Here is a 20531-nt window from a genome sequence, read left to right as displayed (position 1 = left end):
TACCGGTTGAAAGATACCGACGATATTGTATGGTATGTGGTATGATGAGGGGAACTCGCTAAGCTTTGTGCTTACAGTTTTGGTTTTGGTTTTAGTTACCTCTTCGTCGAAGGGGAAGGAGCCGGCAGTGTAGCAGCGCATCACACACACACAGTTTCCGCATTGAGTTTCTGGGATTGTACTCTGATTTTCATTACTTTTGATTTCATGGTTGAGACACAACATTATGATTTTGTAAGATGCTGTTTTATCGACAATGTTTTGGTAAAATATTTATTAAACATATTAATTCAAAAATGAAATTTTCGGGTTTGAATTTTGGGATGTTACAGATTCACTAGTTACGACATGCATAGCCGTGTCGATTTAATCCCGAAACTTCAAAAAAGCATAACTTCTTCATACGAAGTTGAATTTTAGAGTTCTTCATATGCACAAAATCATTGTCACAACTATTATAACTTTAGTTAAGAGAATTTATCCTAAATAATCTCTATCAAAATGTAGTTTTATTGCTTATCGATAAATCCCCTAAAAGACTTATAAATATATATTTTGCAACGCGCAATACTAGCAATCTTCTTATTCGAGGGTTCAAATTATAATAATTATCGTTTATTATATGTTAGTTTATTATATGTTAATTGGCTAGCTCGAAGTTGCAGACGTTACATGTACATACATGTATATATAGCTATTGTTTTTAAATTATAGGTAATGGAAAAAAATATTTAATGTTTACTTTAACATATAAACTAATAGATGAGTATGTTTATTTACATGTATTTATTGTTATTCATCATATTTTATATTTTTTTTATGAACTTTTAAAATAATCTTTAAAATTATATATAAATTATTTTCTAACATACGAACTCATATTAAATTTTAATTAAAATTATTTTGTTTTACAAATTCATTAAAATAAAATGGATCATACTTCTGCTAAAGAGCAATCTGAAATAATAAAATTATATTTGGATGACAGGAAAACGAAAAATATATCTAATTGTATCAAATGGTCAAAGTTCATCTATCATGTGACTTTTTTCACATGAAAAAATTGGTGTCTGATTACAAATAAAACTTATATTGTTGTGTATAAATAAGTGTTTAGAAAATTTTAAATAGTTTATAAAATATTATTTTCTTACAACATCTTTTATTATTGTTTGTAATAAAATTTTATTGTTAATTTTTGTTTTCATTTGTTATATATTTTTTTTATATATGTTTATTTCAACAACTTAATTTTCTGATTTGTCATATATAAATTTTAATTTACTTCACTATGGTTATTTTATTTTTACAATCAATTTAACATTTTATTATATAATAACATTATTTTTTTCATTAATACACAAATAAAAACTATCTCATATATTTTGAAAAACAACTTCACATATTTATTTGAATTTATGATTTTATATAAATAAAAAAACATAAACCTATTAATTAATAATTTATTAAAAATAATTAATTAATAATTATAAAATTTTATCTTTAAAAAAAAGTTATTAGTAAAAAATTAATAATAACTAGGAAAAGGCCTGTGCGTTGCATGAGTCATTCTTTTTAGAAAAATAAGGGTAGAATAATATGATAGACGAAAACTACAAAAAATAAAGAAAATGATTGATTTTAGCAACTTTTTAGAAAACATTTGACAAAAGTCTGAATGCTAAAAAGTTCGGGTTGATAATAGAAGAAAAAAAGTATCAAAATAGAATAATCTTGAAAAATGAGAGACAAAACTGTAAATGGATTAAAGAAATGAAACACTTTTGAGAAAATATAAAAAACATGTACGAAAAGTCAAAACTGAATATTTTTAGAAAAAAAAAATAAACGATACAAGAATACGGTAGACGAAAATGATAAAGAATAAAGAAAAATGGTTGTAAAGTAGTAAAAATAAAGTGCCAAAATTCTAAAGAGGAAGAGTTTGTTGAAACTTTAGTGGCCAAATTATAAACAAGTAAAAATATAGTGGTTAAAAGTAAAAGTTTAGTAGCAAAAATATAAAAAAAAAAAAAATAAAGTGCAAAAACTATAAAGAGGAAAAGTTTGTTGAAATTTTAGTGACAAAATTAAAAAAAAAGTAAAAATAAAGTGGTAAAATTATAAAAGAATAAAGATAAAGGGTTTTAAAGAAGTAAAAGTAAAAGTTTAGTGGCAAAAATATGAAGAAGTAAAAATAAAGTGACAAAATTATAAAAATGAAAAGTTTGTTGAAACTTTAGTGGCAAAATTAAGAAAAAATAAAAATATAGTGTTAAAAGTATGAACATGGAAAAAAAGTAAAAATAAAATGGTAAAATTATAAAAGAATAAAGAAAAAAGGTTTTAAAGAAGTAAAAGTAAAAGTTCAGTGACAAAAATATGAAAAAGTAAAAATAAAGTGGCAAAATTATAAAAATAAAAAATTTGTTAAAACTTTAGTGGTAAAATTAAGAAAAAATAAAAATATAATGTTAAAAATATAAACATGAAAAGTTAAACTTCCCATGTCCTTTAATATATATATATATATATATATATATATATATATATATATATATATATATATTTATATATATACTAGTTTATAACCCGTGGAAACCACGGTTACAAAATTAATTAAATATTCATAATAAAAAATTCAAAATTATTAATCAATTATTTATATAAAATTTTAAATACATTATTAATTAAGAGATTTTTTTATTAGTTATGTAAAATTATAATTATTGATTCAAATAAATATGTGTAATTAATTTATCATATATATTAGACTCTTTTTATTTGTGAACTAATGAAAACAATAATATAAAATTTAAAATTTAAAATAAAGAATAAATAGATTGACAAATAACGTCACATTAATTAGGAGGTTTAATGAATTTAAAATGAAGAATTAATAGAATGACAAATGACATCATATTAATTAGGAGTTATAATATTATGACACTTGGCAAAAAAGACTACTCTTTTATTAGTGTATATAATAATAATAATAATAATAATAATAATACCTAGGTGGGGAACCCCCGCGTTGCGGGGGTTGGATGCGGGGTCGGATGTGAGAACATTTATATTTTGAATACCGTTATGGGGTAGTTTCTTTCTTGTTTCGTCTATCTTATGTAGATACTCTTACATGGACAATTTGTTTATAGAATGTGATGGCTTGGCTATGAATTTTGTACAAAATATTAACTTTGTAGCAAAGTATTAACTATAGAATGCAGGTTGGTTTGGCAGATAAAAAAGGAAAGGGATGGAAGAGGAATTGTTGGTGCCGACTCTGATTAAGTCTTTATGATTATTTTAAACTATTAATTAGGCTGATATTGCTAGCGTTAGCTAGGGTAATTACACCCACATTTATCAAATTTTAAATCTATTTGGGGGGTCGGATGTGAATATATCCAACTTATAGCATTGAAAATGTGCGAATGATACCACTTTACCACCACAATGGAGCATTTAATCTAAAGAATGTGAATTTTGTTGATATGGTAATTTAGTATAATATGTACCTTTTTGAAAGTAAAACGCCCTAATATGAAAATAAAAAGGTAAGGCGTAAGTGTAATGTTGGAGTAGAACGAAATAAAAGTAGAATGCTATAGTACATACAAATATATCGAACTTTATTTCTATTTCTTGCATTTATCCCATTAACTTATTATGTTAAACGTTTAAAGAAGCTACAAAACAATACATACGACTCTGTTAAATTCCAATTCTTTAGTTCTAACATTCAAATAGGAGTTACTGCTAACTTACTGGCAGAGTGTGAGAGGTTAAAATTTGAACATTTCCCTCTTTATCAACATCATGCTCTCCTTTCTTGTTCATTTTCACCATGTCCTCAGCATTACCATGATCTACAGTCACCACAAATATTCCACCCACTTGATCTAAAACATCGAAGATCATCTGTTTCACAAAATCAAATTCCTTCATATACAATCAAAAACATAAAACAAATTAACAATTTTCTAATATATCTTTTTTTTTTTACCTTAACAGCTTCTTTAGCAGCCTTGCATGCTACAACAGTAGCCTCAACATCACCGGTATGCCCAACCATGCCACCATTTGGTATGTTCAAACACATCTAAATGCAACAAATAGCAACCTACTTTTAATTTATTTCTTTTCCATTTTTGAATTTGTATATAAAAACTAAGGATAGCATCACGTTCCTTCTGACCATTCTCCAAAGCTTTCGTCTTTGGTTAAACATTAAAAGTAATTCAACTATCACTTGGAATCTCAATATATTCTTCCAGCTCAACATTGAAATATCCAGACCAGTTTCCATTCCAGAAAAATGTCATAAGATGTCTGAATTTCACTACCTCACTGTTAATCAAAAAGTCAAAACATGATCACCTCAAGATTCAAGAAATCAAGATTTCTTTTTAGGGTTAAATAATCAACACCATTTACCAAATTGTTGCAAAGTCAAAGATCTCTCTGCTTCTTAAATTTTTAACTTTTTTGACAAATAAATCCTTCAGGAAAAAAACCGGCCCATGATTTTTTTTTACCAAAAAAAGTATGTATGGATAGTTTGGGCAAGAAGTGTTGAAATCATTATTTTTTTTATCCAAAAAAAAGTATGAAAGGGCAATTTGGACAAAAACTATGAAAATAATAATTATTTTTTACCGAAAAACATGTACAGGTACTTTGGTCAAAGAAACGGGTAGAGAGTAAATGACAATTTTACCCTTACATTTCAACAAACATATTTCACAATATGGAAAAGAAACAACCATTTATAGTTGTTTGTCTGAACAAAATGCTTAACCCAATTAAATCATTAAGTCAAAAAGAAACTCTAACTACAAGAATTATGACAGATGAGTTCTAAAAGTATTCATAAATCTTATATATTATGTGTTCTGTTATCTATACTAATATAGTAATATATAAAAATGCAGGGATTATTTGCTAAGTATTTGTGGATTGGGGCTGAAAAGTGTTGAAGTGTGTGCGTCTATTAACACTTCACCATCTTGCCTTTCCGGTATGTTAACAGTACATTAAGTTTATATATATATATATATATATATATATATATATATATATATATATATATATATATATATAAACTTGACGTATTGGAAGAGATTTTATTAAAAAATAAAAATATATCTTTTTTTCAGGTTGACACAAATGTTGGAAGGATAGTAGTGAGACTGGGGTGGGTCCCACTCCAACCACTACCAGAATCTTTTTGACTTCATCTCTTGGAGATGTAAGTAATAGTGTAATACATAAAATATATAAATATACATATATTGTTTTGTTAAAATACTTCTAAACTTACTTTTTCACACAGGTATCCCGTGTTGGAGACGATTCAGAAATATCTCTGGCCTAGACTTTGCAAGCTGGATCAGTTGACATTGTAACCAACCTTACCCTAAAATCATTCATATCAACAAAACAACGTCGAAAACATTAGTTTTATGTATATATCGTTTTATGAAAACTTTAAGCTAATTAACATATACTTAAATAACAGATACAATTTACACTACCAAATGATCACATTAGGAAAGGTAAGAACCATTCTAACTTGAAGAAAAGAGATACGAAGTTTTTGATTTCTTGATTAATTTAAAAAAATGCAGGTTTTTTGCACGAAGAGTAAACCAAACTGTAACGCATGCCCAATGAGAGAAGAGTGTCATCACTTAATTTGCAAGTGCTTTCGCAAGGTAAAGTATATATACATACATTCAGGTGCTCTGAATGTGTTCAGATGAGAAACAGGACACTATTAAGCAATAAGCATAGTGAAATTGTTGCAAATATTATAATAACAAAAGCGATGTCTAAATGATGCAGTGCAAGGCTTGCTCTCCCAGGACCAGAAGAAAAGAAAACAGTACCTTCTGTACCAAATGCAACTGAATCAAATCCAATCCCCCCTCTATTCACTACACCCATGTCATTACCTCCATCCGAAAACAACTACACTTCAAACACACAATCTTTTGGGAGACAATGTGAACCAATCATTGAAGAACCAACAACTCCAGAGCCGGAAACAACAGAATTATCATTAAGTGACATTGAAGATCAATACTATGATGATGATGATGATGGAGATGGAGATGAAATCCCAACTATCAAACTTGACATGAATGAATTCACAATGAACTTACAGAAAATGCAAGAAAGTATGGGCATTCAAGGTGATATGTCAAAAGCTTTAGTTGCTTTGAATCCACAAGCTGCTTCTATACCTACACCAAAGCTTAAAAATGTTAGTCGGCTTCGAACTGAGAATCAAGTGTAAGCCTTCTATATTCCTTTTAAAAGATTGTGAAAATTAACAACATAAACAAATAAATAAATAGATTCAATTTAATTTACTCTATAACTATGATGCAGGTATGAGCTTCCAGACTCTCTATCCAATTTTAGGAGGGGATAGTAGTACAACTTTCGTGTACTAGGAAGGGGTGTATTGTTACTTATTGCCTCAATTACATGACACTATTTCATTCGTATAGTTGCCAACCAACCAGCTATTAAGGTTCTTGGGTTTGGGATTCCGAACTTAGCTTTTCAACCGGTTAGTGGAACACCGAAACCCCTACACCTTCACTCAAAAGAAAATTAATTAGAAATACTTTATGGGTACTTGAATCTTGATAATGTTGGTGTTGGCACATGTGTAAAAATTCATTAATATAAAAAAATATTATGTTCAACACATGAAATAAAGCATATATAGATGATGAAATTCTCAGGGGCATTTTATCAAACACATTGCAGGCACAATTAGAAAGATAAGTGTATATATGGAAAAGAAGGGAACCTACCCTACACTTCATTTCAGATGCGGGAATCTGCTTCGTCACCGGCGCTGATCCTCACCACCACAGCCTCCTGACGACGATTTTAATTTCGATTTCATAAAGTTATCGACGGCGATGGAAGTAGAACAGTAAAAATCGTGGAATTGAGAAACAAATGGTGGAATGAACTTGATCCTACAGTCTTCCCTGTCTTCCCTCACCTTCCGTCTTCCCCCAAACCAAATTACCTGAGGAAAATCTTAGCAGTCGCTCCTGAGTAGTTGTAACCATCCGGTGCGTATCATAAACTGAAAAACTGAAATCCCCAAATCTCCCAAAACCGATGTCTTCATAGGAACAACGAATAAAAGATAAGTAGAAAATCAAAATTACCCGGTTATCACTAACTGGAATAGCCCATAAGACGAAGGATTTATGGACAAATAAAAAAAAACAGAGAAAGAAGGTAATGAAAAGGTACGTGAACTTTTAGCTAGAGCAGGTGGTTATGTCTCCAATTTAAAGACAGATGGTGATGAAATCGAACCAACCAAGCTTGATATTAAGCATTGTTATTGACAGTGAAACTCTGCTCGAGAAATAACCAAGCCACTAAAGAGAAAAAAGAAAACGTGTTTCATCGGAATCGGAAGCGTAAGAAGTCGATGCATGCATCTTCATTCTTAAAGACCGAAATCGCCGATGTTGTCAAGCTCATCACGGGAAACACCGATCTGGTCTCCCGCAAAATACTCAGAACTGATTCGTATGGTGTGCTGGTCATAATCGATAATATCTGCCCTGCATCGGTGGTTCCAATGGCGTGATGGTGATAATCTACACCTAACTGGCCGATCGAGTGGAGCAAAAAACCCGAAAACGTCGAAGCCGTTGATGACTTTGACTCGGTGTAGAAGACAGCGGGTGAAAAGGAAGACGGTGGAAGGATCGGTCGCGAACAATCTGAAATGAGTGGGAGGTGTGCCGGTTGTGTTTAGAAGTGTCCTTCAAAAATAGAGAAATCTAGAAAAGAAATGGTGGGAAGCACAAGAAGCGATGCAGAACTGGTGGGGGAGACGTGGGAATGACATGTATCGGAGCCCATCTTTATTTTACACCGTTAAGAATTCAGGGGACCAAACAGCCAATATCACAAAGTTTAGTGTCAAAAATCTGAACCACTACAAATACGAAAACTTATGGGTCATTTTTTGCCAAAAAATCAAGATGTTCACTATTCCTAAGAAGTGTCCATCTTTAATATATATATATATATATATATATATATATATATATATATATATATATATATATATATATATATATATATAAAAGAATAATAATAATAAAACACCATCGTCATTATGCTTTGTTCATTTTCTTTCTTCCTCAGAGGGAGTATTATACAATAAAACCCGTCGTTTTCTTCCCTTTCCAAATCCCTTGCTTTCTTCACTCTCCAAGTTCACGGCACACTCTCCGCCAGAAATAAGGTGGGTACGTCGCTCTGAATCTCTCTTGAAATTTACAGATCTGTTTAAACTTTCATTACAGATCACACGACTATAATGCTGTGTGTAGATTTATGGAATCTACAAAGAATTTTTTTGCTGTGTTTGCAATAGCAAGTTTGTTTCTTTGCATTAATTTTGTCGGCAGAAGTATGAGTTGCGCATTTCCATAGATTTTTGTTCGTAGTAAAAAAAACTTATTAGTGTTTTTGACCCCGCTGCTAACTCCGGTTCTCTCCGGACGAGAGACGACCTTCATCGCCGTCAGTCGAATCAGTCCCTCACGCGATTCCTCCGCCTCGACAACTCCGGCACGGCGGCACTACAGTCTCCACCGTCGATCCCTTCCTCCCTTCATCAGCGACAACTGCGACACACGGAATCAGGTAAACATCTTCATCTTTCTTATATTTACAAATCATAATCGATCCATCTGTTCTTCATAACGTCGACTCATCTGTTCTGAATCAAAAAATGTTACGTTTGCTGTTGGATTAAATTAAAAACGAATGTATTCATAAACTTTTATCAAATCAACTTATTTGATTGCAGATTTAGATGACAAATGATGTGGAAAACCCTAAAAAAGATCCCCTCCCTCCTCCACCTATCATTGAATCAAAAAACTGGTATGATATTTTCCTCCAACAAGTTTCAGTATACGGAATAGCAGCAGGATACTGCTTATCTGCTTCTTTACTCTCCATCATCAACAAATGGGCAGTTATGAAATTCCCTTACCCTGGTGCCCTAACAGCTTTACAATACTTCACAAGTGCATCAGGCGTATTCCTTTTCGGGTCCCTCAACTTTCTCCAACATGACAGATTAGACCCTCAAACAATGTGGCGTTTCCTTCCAGCTGCTATTATCTTCTATCTTTCCCTCTTCACAAACAGCGAACTCCTCCTTCATGCAAATGTTGACACCTTCATTGTATTTCGTTCAGCAGTTCCAATCTTTGTTGCCATTGGAGAAACCCTTTACCTCCACCAACCATGGCCTTCACTAAAGACATGGCTTTCACTTGCAACCATTTTTGCAGGGAGTGTGGTTTATGTCATCACAGATTACCAATTTACCCTCATGGCGTATACTTGGGCTTTAGCATATCTTATAAGCATGTCCATAGATTTTGTGTACATAAAACATGTGGTAATGACAATCGGTTTGAACACATGGGGTCTTGTTCTTTACAATAATCTTGAAGCTCTGTTACTTTTCCCATTGGAGTTGTTGATAATGGGGGAATTGAAGAAGATAAGACATGAAATTAAAGAGGAGACAGATTGGTATTCTTTTGAGGTGATTTTGCCAGTGGGTTTATCGTGTTTGTTTGGTTTGGCGATTTCTTTTTTTGGATTTTCTTGTAGAAGGGCGATTTCGGCAACGGGTTTTACAGTTCTTGGGATTGTGAATAAGCTTTTAACTGTGGTCATTAATTTGATGATTTGGGATAAACATTCGAGTTTTATTGGGACAATTGGGCTTTTGATTTGTATGTTTGGTGGGGTTATGTATCAGCAGTCTACTAGCAAGAACCCTAATTCCAAACCTGTTGATGTTAAACAAGTTGTTGTTCAAGAAGATGAGCAACAAAAACTGCTTGAGATGCAAAATGTCATGAGTTCAGAGGAAGCAAAATGACATACATTTTTTTTTACACATTTGTTGCAGTAGTGTACACTGGAAAATTGATATTTTAGTTAAAATATTGTAGAATAGGTTAAAGATTCATTTTTTTTAATCAAAGGAGGACATTATATGCGCTTATTGCCCATTAAGATTTATCAAGTACCAAATGTTTGGTATCATTTTGTTAGAAATAGTTATTTGTTTCTTGTATAATTCGTAATTGTACACAATTTCTGTTCTTTATAAAGATAGTTTTACATGCTTTTTGTGCAATTGTTACAATTGTGCCAAATATTACTAAATTGATTTGAAATAAACAAGTCCCGACTTAAAATTGATGAATATTGTGAAATTTGTTTTCGGGAATATTAGGATAAAATTGTTATTTAGGCCCTGTTTGATAGTTGCTAACTGACAAAGTGTTGACATAGAAATATCTGTCTGAGTAAGAAATTTTGGCTAAATAAGAAATCATGTTATTTGATTGTACATCTGACTGAACGTGCTGACTGATGTAAATCGACCATTTTACCCTGATGATGACATGCTATTCGTTTTTATGCAATTTAATAATAATAATAATAATAATAATAATGATAGATATAATAATAATAATAATAAAGATGATGATAATAATAACAACAACAATAATAAAAATAATAATAATAACCACTACACATTATATAAACCATTTGAGCAAATATAACCAAAATAACCTTCTAGCATAGTGGAAAAGATATGGGTCCTTGAATGTAAGGTTGTTAGTTCAATCCTCGTCACCTTCTTTCTTGAATTGTCTTATTTTTAGTCAGCAATGTGTATTAATAATCTGACTGGATAAGCAACTTGAGCCAGCTATCTTACCTAGAAAGCCACAAATCAAACAAAAATTGTCTAACCGAGTCAACCCAATTGTCTGACTCGACCCAGTCAGATGGGTTTCAAACACACCAATTGTCTGACTCGACCCAGTCAGATGGGTTTCAAACACACCCTTAGTCTCATTCAGACAATTTGTTCTCGGGTAAATAACACAAAAAACATTAAGTTTACACTAAAATTCTAATTGTTTTTTTTTTCTCAAATTTGACACTGTGTTTTTTAATATTTTACAATTCTAACCACTTGACTGGCGCTGACATGACATGATGATATGCCTGACGTGTCAAAATTGATTTTTTTCTCCATTAAAGACACTAAGTTTTTTTTATTTTTTTTATTTTTTTTTTATTTTGACATTAAGTTTAATTTTTTTCTTTCAATTTTGACCCTCAATTTTTTTTTATTCCAAATCGAATATCATTTTTTTCAATTTTATTCAATGTTGACCATTTTCCATTTGAAACCGTATAAATATTTTTGTATTACATTTTAAACCACATAAATACATTTTTTTTCATTTAGAAACCATATTTTTAATTTTTTTTTATTTTTAACATTCAAAGCATAATATTATGCATAAATATGTATTAGTTATATCATGAGAACTAAACTAACCATAAATTTTGAATAAGATATACAAATTTTACGGGTTACAAACCTGACCTCTAGGCTTTGATCGGCTATTCGCCTCCAAACTCATTTAAAGTTGTGTATTTAATATAAAATATAATTTTTATATAACTAATACATATTATACATAAAATTATAGTTTTGAAAGTAAAAGAAACCTTGTAGTTATATAAAAATATGATTTTTAAATGAAAAAAATGTATTTGTACGGTTTAAAATGTATTAAAAAAATATTTATACGGTTTTAAATGAAAAATGGTCAACATTGAACAAAATTGGAAAAAATGATGTTCGATTTGGAATAAAAAAATAGAGTGTCAAAATTGAATGAAAAAATTAAACTTAATGTCAAAATTGAAAAAAAAAGTGAAAACTTAGTGTCTTTTTTGGAAAAAAAATTCAATTTTGACACGTCAGCATGTCATGTCAGCATACCACGTCATCAAAACTGACATGTCATCATGCCATATCAGCAGGTAACCGGGTTGACTGATCAAGTAGTCAGAATTGTAAAAAACTGAAAAACACAATGTCAAATTTGAGACAAAAAAACAAGTGTCAAATTAGAATTTTGATGTAAACTTAGTGCCTTTTGTGCTATTTGTCCTTTGTTTTTGGTCTAAAAAAATAAACTAAATTGATTGTATTCATACAACATTTTACTCATACAACCCCTTAGGGACTGTTTCTTTTGTTTGAACGAATAAGATGTTGAAGGGATAAATGATGTAAAATGTGTTGTATGGATAAGGAACTTTCTATGGAGTTTAGGCTGGTTTGAATGAGAGTAAATTACTATTATACCCTTGAAATATATAAATGTGAATGTAAGCATTACTCAAGTGTAAAGTAGACGTTTGAATGCATAAAGACTCTATTATTCCACTTACTTCGTCAAATATACTTTATGTAATTAATAAAAAAAAACTTATATACAAAAAGGTGAAGTTGGTGGGGATTATGATAGAGTGAAGGATAAAATTGTCATTTACTCATGTTTAGTGTTCATTTGGTTCGCTTATTCGGTGCAAAACAAAAAACAAAGATACACCATTTACCAATTTAATGGGGAAAAACAGATTCTAAATCTTCTAAGCTATAAATGAGTGTTTCCTTATATTGACACATAAATAACGAAATTGAACTAAACCTTAAATGGGACTACACATTTACCATTATGCAAGGGCTTGTGATAGTAACATATTTTTATGATATACCACCAAAATCCTAAATTAGTAGCAAGATAGAAAATAGTAAATAACACAAAAAAATTTGATTGATAAGTAGATTTGTTGGTCATCTTTAGTAAAATACATTAAATGGAAAAATGTGAAGAAAATGTTCATGACCTTTTATACAGTTTTATTATTATTTATAAAATTGGACCAATAGTCCATTTAAATAGAATAAAAGGTAAAAGAATAAATAACTACATTGCTATAACAGGTAAAAGAATAAATAAAGTTCATTGTTATTATAAGTAAAAAAATAAAGACCATCAAAAGTTTATTTATTTTTCTTATTAGGACATTATGTAATAATACTTGGAAATTATAGAAAATCTATTATGTTTTGGGCAAGTTTACGGGATAATCATTATTATTTATTTTTTCCTATCAAACCATAAAACTTTTCAAAATGGTTTATTTGGAAATTTACAAGTGACACCTAGTTAAAACGATTAATTTGGAAAAACATTTGAAACTTTTATGGTTTTATTGAAAAAAAATAATATCATCAATGGTTAAACTACAAAACCGTCCCGAATGTAATGGTTTTTTGGTAATTTCCCAAGAAAAACCTTACATAATTATGAAAATTGTTTTATATTTGTATAAAATAGCTATAATCAAGTATATTTTCAAAGCACAAAACTGTAATAATAATAAATGAGAGTAGAACAGTGTACTAATTTTTTTTTGAATGCCAATGAATTAAATTAAACTAAAAGTTCAATTGTCATCGTACAATGAGTGAGATGACAAATGGGCAACAAGCTGTGTCGCTAAGCCTTTTTGAATGGTAAAACTAATTCTTTTAAAGACTACATCCGAAGATCTAAGAGATATAACATTACTATGCATGATTCGTTGTACTATTTTAAGAAGCTCTACCGCATCCGGTGTGAGGAAACCAAACGTATATTGTTATTTCTTGTATTGACCCTAGAAAGAAAAAAGTTCACGTTACCTTGGTAGAGTATGAAAAAAAAAAGAACTTGAGAATTAATGGCCATGGAAGCTTTAAGAAGTTATAAACGAAATAATTAAACTCCAAATAAGTTATAAAAAATAATCCTTTTTCTTATTTAAAAAAAAATCGAAGGATTAAGAAAATTTTATTTCTCTATGAATTACATTAGTAAAAATATGTTATACTGTAATCTTTTATTTTGTTCTACGATAGAATAAAAAAATCTTAGAAATACAAATTAACAAGATTAGAAGAAATCACATCCGTTAATAATGGTTCATTCCATTCTTTCAGATATAATAAGATCGAAGTCATCACTTACATGTTTCTCACATTTAACCTTTCCATCGACTTCATTTACATAACAAGTTGTTTAGCATAAACAATTCATATAATCAACTAAAGTTAAAATTTCCATAAACAAACTATGATGATATTTATACGTTTATTATATAAGAACAGACAAATCATGACAAAACAAGAAACAAAACGATGTTATAAGTGTAATGTTTGACGAGTATTAGAATGAGACTAATATCAATAGTATGAAAATTGTAATCTTTTTGGGTGGAACTGAACATAACTTACTATTTTCACCTCTTCTTTTATTTGTGTAAAAAACATAGATGTCTCGTAATAACACAAACCCATAGACCCTTTGATCATATATTATCATATTGATATAATAATGTTTTGAATTAAGAATTTAGGTTTTCTTTAACGACAAGCTATCCAATATTTGTATTTAATAAAAACACATGTTAATCGACTTTCCATATATTGAATAATTTTATAATTTGGCTTTGGCCCGTTTCTTTATTTGGTTGATTAATTTGTATTTACCACAAAATGAACAAAATTTTTGGATGCAATTGCAATCATGCAATAATGCAAATATGCAATCCAAGCGAACTTAAAATACAAAAGGCCCGAATATTTATTAAGCCCAAGATTTTTCCTTTTGAGAGGTTTACCATTAGTCAAAGCTTAATGATTAGGCTAACAAATTTTGGACCATTTTGAATGGGCCATTAAATCTGAACTGTTCTTTTTTTTTTTTTTTTTTTTTTTTTTTTTTTTTGTGTGTGTGTGTGTCAGGGTAGCACCATAATATATATATTTTTTTATGAAAAATATAGTTCTAAAAGAAATTTGAAGGGTCATATGGGCTATCCGGATAAAACATAATCAATACATTAAAATAAAATTATATCCGTAATTAAATCCGTTAAAGAAATTTAAATATAATCAAGCATCATTTAGAAACGTTAATTTCTGATCCGTCATTTTAATTTTAAAATTGTTTTTATATTTACACAATAATTATCATTATTACGTGAGTTGAAACTTACATTTCTTTTTAAAAAGTTAGCTCCAATAACATGATTATTTGAAAAAACGTCATAGCTTAATGGTTGAAACTTGAAACGTTTGTCAGCAAACGATTAAATGTAGTTTTAATACTTATTAATGAGAATATATATTTTTTAAAACTTTTTTTTAAACTGAAAGATGATACATCAGCGATCATTTGGTCTAGATATTTCAAAATGAAGTTAACCAAACTGAAATCCATAGACCTAATTTTTCTTTTTATATTATATATATATTTATTTAAAAATAAAAAATTTATAATAACGACAGAGGTCATTTTACTCTAACTCGCCCTGGACATTTAAAGATATTTATATCTTTAGGACCAACTCTAAGTATTGAGGTGGGACTACGGTTTTAAAAAAAAATGAAAGGGTTAAACTAAACTATAACCATAAAAATAAAAAAGTTTGTGACATTTTACTAATAATTTGATCTTAACTTTTGTTAAATTAAACCAAGGGATCTATTCTTCCTCCTTTTTTTCTATCTAGATCTAAAATATATAATTTTTATTGTTTTTTTGGAATGACAAAATACTTTATCGATAAAAAATAGGACAAATTGCAATCATATTACTATAAAATTTCAATTTTGATTACAATTTTGTTGCAATATCAATAAAATGACCGATTCTCTCTGTTCTTTCAGTAACAATTTTTCCCGAATTGCAATAAAGTCAATATATTATCACAAAATTTTGATTTTGACACTGTGTTTTTTTTTTTTCTCATTTATGTCATTATATTTACAATTTTGTTGCAATATCAACCAAATGTCATGTTCACACAAACCCTAAATTTGAAACTCAATCATGCCACATAACATCCGACGTGACTTCTACATCATAATATTGCAATGTCATTTATTTGGTAACTTGTTAGATTGATGGTAATCGATCACTTAGAGCAATATTAATAATCTTTAAAAATAATAGAGGAACAACAAGTTCAACATCGTTGATGTTGGTATTGTTGGATTAGTGTCTAAGTCCATAACTATTTTGGTATATACATGACCCGATTATGAGCATGATCCTTTTGGATTGCCTTCACCATAGCAATATGTAGGATGAATTAAGGAGAGAAAGGATTAATTATGATTTATTAATATATTATGAGAATAATATATTAAAGGAGAAATCATATTGTTTAATTAATATTAGTCAAAAATTAATTTTTGTGGCTAAAAGAGATTAATTAAACTTAGGGGACTGAAATTGTAATTATAAGATAATTGCAATTGGGCTATGGATCACCTTGGAATAATAGGTTGGACGAATTCTATGGGGAAGCCCATTAGAAATCGTCCAAGGCATGTTCCAGAAGGGGTTCATGGCCTGCTTAGGGCTTAAGCAGTCAAATTAGGGTTTCCTTGTTTGATAACCCTAATAGTACCCTTGGGCACCAAAAGCGTGGCTAACACTTGGATTAGGGTTTCTAGTCGTTTTTGGTGCCTCCTCTCTCCTCCCTCTTCATCCAAGTTGCTTAGTGGTGTTTGTGACTTCATTAGAGGTGCAACAATTCAGGCACTAAGCTTTCTAAAGACAATCAAAGCAAGAAATTGATTGTAATTGCTACATAACAATCAAAGGTAATCTCTAAAACCTAATTTCAGTTATAGTTTATTAGATCTAGGGTTTATGGCTTTGGATTATCAATTGCATGTTCATTAGACAAACTAGATCCAAAGCTATTAGGGTTTGCATGCACACCACAGGATTGATGTATTGATCAAATCCCACCAGTGGTATAAGAGCCTAGGGCTGTTTGTTTGATGTATTTGATGCTATATTTGATTATTAAAGTTTAAAATCGAAAAATTTGAGTTTCTAGGGGCTGGACTCGCTGAGTCCATGACTGAAATTGCCGAGTCCACTGTGAACTCGATGAGTCCAGTGATGACTCGACGAGTCTGAGTCGCAGAATGCTGTTTTTGCGGGATTTTGACCTGTTTTGGTTGTGGATAATTACCTAAAACGTTTTTTGTCAATAAAATCCGAATTTTATCAATATTGGGTGATTATCCTTGCCAAAATAGAAGATAATTGTCAAAATTTAGATAATCTTTTGTTTTATTAGATAAAGATTGATTATTTGTAATTTAGATTTGAGTTATCTTGTGAAAAAGTTTCAATTTTCCCCCTTTAGGTTTTATAGTTTAAATTTGAACTTAAAAGTTTTGTTTTTGAAATTTAAATAGTTAAACCCTAATGTTTTGAAAAGTTCCAAAACTTGCCCTCAAGTTTTGGAATTTAAATTTTTAATTAAGAGTTTAATTTTGAAATATTTAAATTCTAAACCCTAATGTTTTGAAATGTTTCAAAACTTGCCCTCAAGTTTTGGAATTTAAAATTTTGATTAATAGTTTAATTATGTAATATTCAAATTCTAAAACCCCAGTATTTTGAAAAGTTCAAATTACATCCACATGGTTTTGTTAAGTTAATAAAAGTTTAATTAAAAGAGAAAGTTAATAAAACCATCTAGTATTTTAAAAGTGTAAAATACACCATATACTATATATATATATATATATATATATATATATATATATATATATATATATATAACATTAAAAGTCTAATATTGTATATGAGTAAAGAGTCAGTCTTACCGTTAGTAGGCCTCATTCACGAAGCTGGTCTATAAGGGGTGTTTAAGGAAATTGCCTATAAAATGGTTATTGAATGGGTATCCACTCTTACCCACCACACTCTTGACTAGTGGAGGGTCGTTAGCCGAATAGGTAGGATTGGACAGAAACCTTCCATTATAAGTATAATGAATTACAAAGTAACTAAATGTTTTTCAAATTCCCAAATCATAGTTACTTTAGGCAAAATGTGAAATTGTATGCCAATCCATGGAATTACACTTCGTACCCTTGTCAAACGTTAGTGGAGCATGCGTGGTTAACTGGCACACCACTTTAGGGTTGACATTGGTAGCGAAGGGTGGCTCGATGTTTATCATAGATCAATGGAGCATGTGTGGCTAACCGACACATTAATTAGGTGATAGTAACATTGAGTGTACCACGTGATTCGCATGGCTATTCACACCTTGTTTATGATCCTCGGCATCCCAGTCGCAAACTTGAAGGGCATAATTGTCACACCCCAAAACCAAGAACGGCGGAAACGTTCTGGGGCGGAGGACATCATGTACAATATCATAACAATGCAAAGTAGTAAACATGCAACAACATCATCCATAGCATTAATAGCATAATTTCATACATGTGTGTTCTTTAAATGTAATAAGACACCAAAACATGAATCAAAATAAAAGACGAGTCTTGAACGCTCCATCTTCTCAAAACCTGGTCATCGTACCTGTCTACCGGTGACCTGAGAATACAAGTTATTTTGAAAGCGTAGATCAACATTTAAGATGGTGAGTTCATAAGTATTTAATGTCAGTGTTTGTATAAGTTTGAATGAAAATGTTCGTAACTGTTCAATGTAAATGTTTGAAAACCCTAGAAAATCCCATATAGAAAGTACAAACACCCTAAAACATAGAAAACATCTTGGTCTAAGTGTTAGAGGGTCATAGGGTTGCATCAAAGGAGTGTAAGGCCTTGCCTTAGAGTTTACGGCCCAAGGACCAAACCCCATGGAGTTTACGGTCCTAGTGGGTTTACAGCCATAAACCCATGGTAACTCCCACCATTTTGTAGTTGAAGGTCTATAATTCATGTATGAAGGGTCCTAGTCCAATATCCAAGCCTTAGGAGGTAATGGTGGCACATATGCACCACCTTATGGTGTTTACGGCCCAAGGAGATTGCCTTGGCCATAAACCCATGTGTTCTTGAGCATTCTTGGTGTTTTCCACGGGTTTAACAACTAATCTATGCATATAACTAGTTAAGAGTAGTGTACTTACTTATAGGAAGCTTGTAAGAGTGTTTAAGGTCCAAGAACACTAGTGTGAGTTCTTGGTGTTCTTGGTGTTTTGAAAAACACTTGAAGATCTAACAACTAGATGAAGTGTTATAACAACAAATCAAGAGAAGAAACACTTACATTTTTGGAAGATTTGTAAGAAGATCTTATGATAGTTGAGAGAGAATGTGGGAGTTCTTGAGCTTGGAAGTGCAAAGTGAGGGAAAGGGGGAGTAAACTCATGCCTTAAGCATGAGTTCACGGCCAAGAGGAGTTTACGGCCCAAACTCCCAAAGTTTGGCTGTAAACACCTTGATATGGTGTTAATGCTTAATTGGTCCACATTAATCCTAGAAGGTACTTCCTTTTATTTGTCCGTTTGACGAATTAATATTAAAAACACTCAAACGGACTTTAAACCGGGCTAAAAGTTAGTAGAAATGAATTTGACTTTTATTTGAAGCGCTTGACTGAATGGTTTGTACAAACAGAAATTTCGAGTTGTCACATCATTCCCCCATTATAGAGAATTTCGTCCCGAAATTAGAATTGAAGTAAAATTGATAACTATGTTGTAGATAAAAGTTTCGTTTGATCAACGCGTTCCTAAGTGAATTTAGGTCATCGCTCGACATTCCAACGATTCTGTTATTATCGGGAGTAGATAAGTATGTCATCGATTAAGACAATGACGAACTAATCTAAGAAAGGATTGCAGACCCTATTCATTAGAACCTTGAATACTACTAGTGCGGTAGTTAATTGGAATGGGGTCACTACAAACTCGTAGTGTCCCTAACGAGTTCGAAAGATTGTGTGACAACCCGAAATTTCCATTCTGAACAAACCATATCAAGCCAATAGAAGTTAGAACAGCTACAGTGAAATTCCAGACTTCGGGTATAAGTTTGGCAGTTTTTCAGGATTTACACTTAAGAAGATATCAGGAGAGTGGATGCACTAGGGTTTTGTGCAACAATGTTATTCCAATACTCTAGGATATTAGAGTTCATTCCGGGAATAAAAATATTTTCTGCCAAAAATCCCAGGACTATATATAGAAATCTGAACCAAAATAATTCATTAGTTACATTTCCAATTAGAGAAAAGCCAAATTCTCTCTCACGGATCTTCGGGTGTTTATCCCAAATTGTGAGTACTTCGATCTAGTTATATTATATAGCTTAGATTGTGTTTAGAAACATCAAAATCATGCCAAAACCCCAAGATTTGGGAGTTTACCGCCCAAGAACACTTGGGGAGTAAACTCCATTTTAAGGGCCAAAAATGTCCCAATGCCCCTCAAAGCCTTAGAAGTTAACATAGGGACTACCATTACATGTTTAGACCACCAAAACAATTAAGAATCAAGGGTGAAAGTGAGTTCACGGCCAAGGAGGTTCTTGGGCCGTGAACTCCATTTTTATGTGCCAAAATGCCTTAAAAACCCTCCTTAAGCCAAGAGACTAAAAGGGACATGTAACTAAATGAGATTAGGACTAGTTAACACACTTAGAACACCAAGAGTAAGGTGTTCACGGCCCAAGAGGTTCTAGGTCCGTGAACTCCATAAAATGGTGCCATAAACTCTTCTAAAGCCTAGTA

The 20531-nt window shown here is 30.9% G+C and overlaps 1 protein-coding gene and 1 pseudogene across 2 annotated transcripts; both read left to right on the top strand.

Moving 5' to 3' along the window:
- Positions 1–4670: 4670 nt before the first annotated feature.
- LOC111891950 (DNA glycosylase/AP lyase ROS1-like) lies at positions 4671–6442 on the top strand (annotated as a pseudogene).
- A 1724-nt stretch (positions 6443–8166) lies between these two features.
- Positions 8167–10228, top strand: LOC111891949 (GDP-mannose transporter GONST3). Of its 2 annotated transcripts, none has more exons than XM_023888018.3 (3): positions 8167–8302; positions 8391–8706; positions 8873–10228. In XM_023888018.3, exon 3 carries the CDS (start codon positions 8879–8881, stop codon positions 9965–9967), a length of 1089 nt encoding a protein of 362 aa, XP_023743786.1. In that variant the 5' UTR covers positions 8167–8302; positions 8391–8706; positions 8873–8878; the 3' UTR covers positions 9968–10228. The 2 variants fall into 2 exon arrangements, with proteins under 2 accessions (XP_023743786.1, XP_023743787.1); XM_023888019.3 differs by having other exon boundaries at positions 8174–8706; positions 8873–8949; positions 9078–10228.
- Positions 10229–20531: the final 10303 nt, after the last annotated feature.

Source organism: Lactuca sativa, chromosome 8, assembly GCF_002870075.4.
Source record: "Lactuca sativa cultivar Salinas chromosome 8, Lsat_Salinas_v11, whole genome shotgun sequence".
Classification (NCBI taxonomy): Eukaryota; Viridiplantae; Streptophyta; class Magnoliopsida; order Asterales; family Asteraceae; genus Lactuca; species Lactuca sativa.
The sequence above is the reverse complement of the archived record's forward strand: the minus strand, read 5'-3'. Positions and strand labels throughout refer to the sequence as shown.

Bases quoted from the DNA above. Each gene is read 5' to 3' on its own strand.
- LOC111891949 (XM_023888018.3), top strand. From the start codon at position 8,879: ATGACAAATGATGTGGAAAACCCTAAAAAAGATCCCCTCCCTCCTCCA.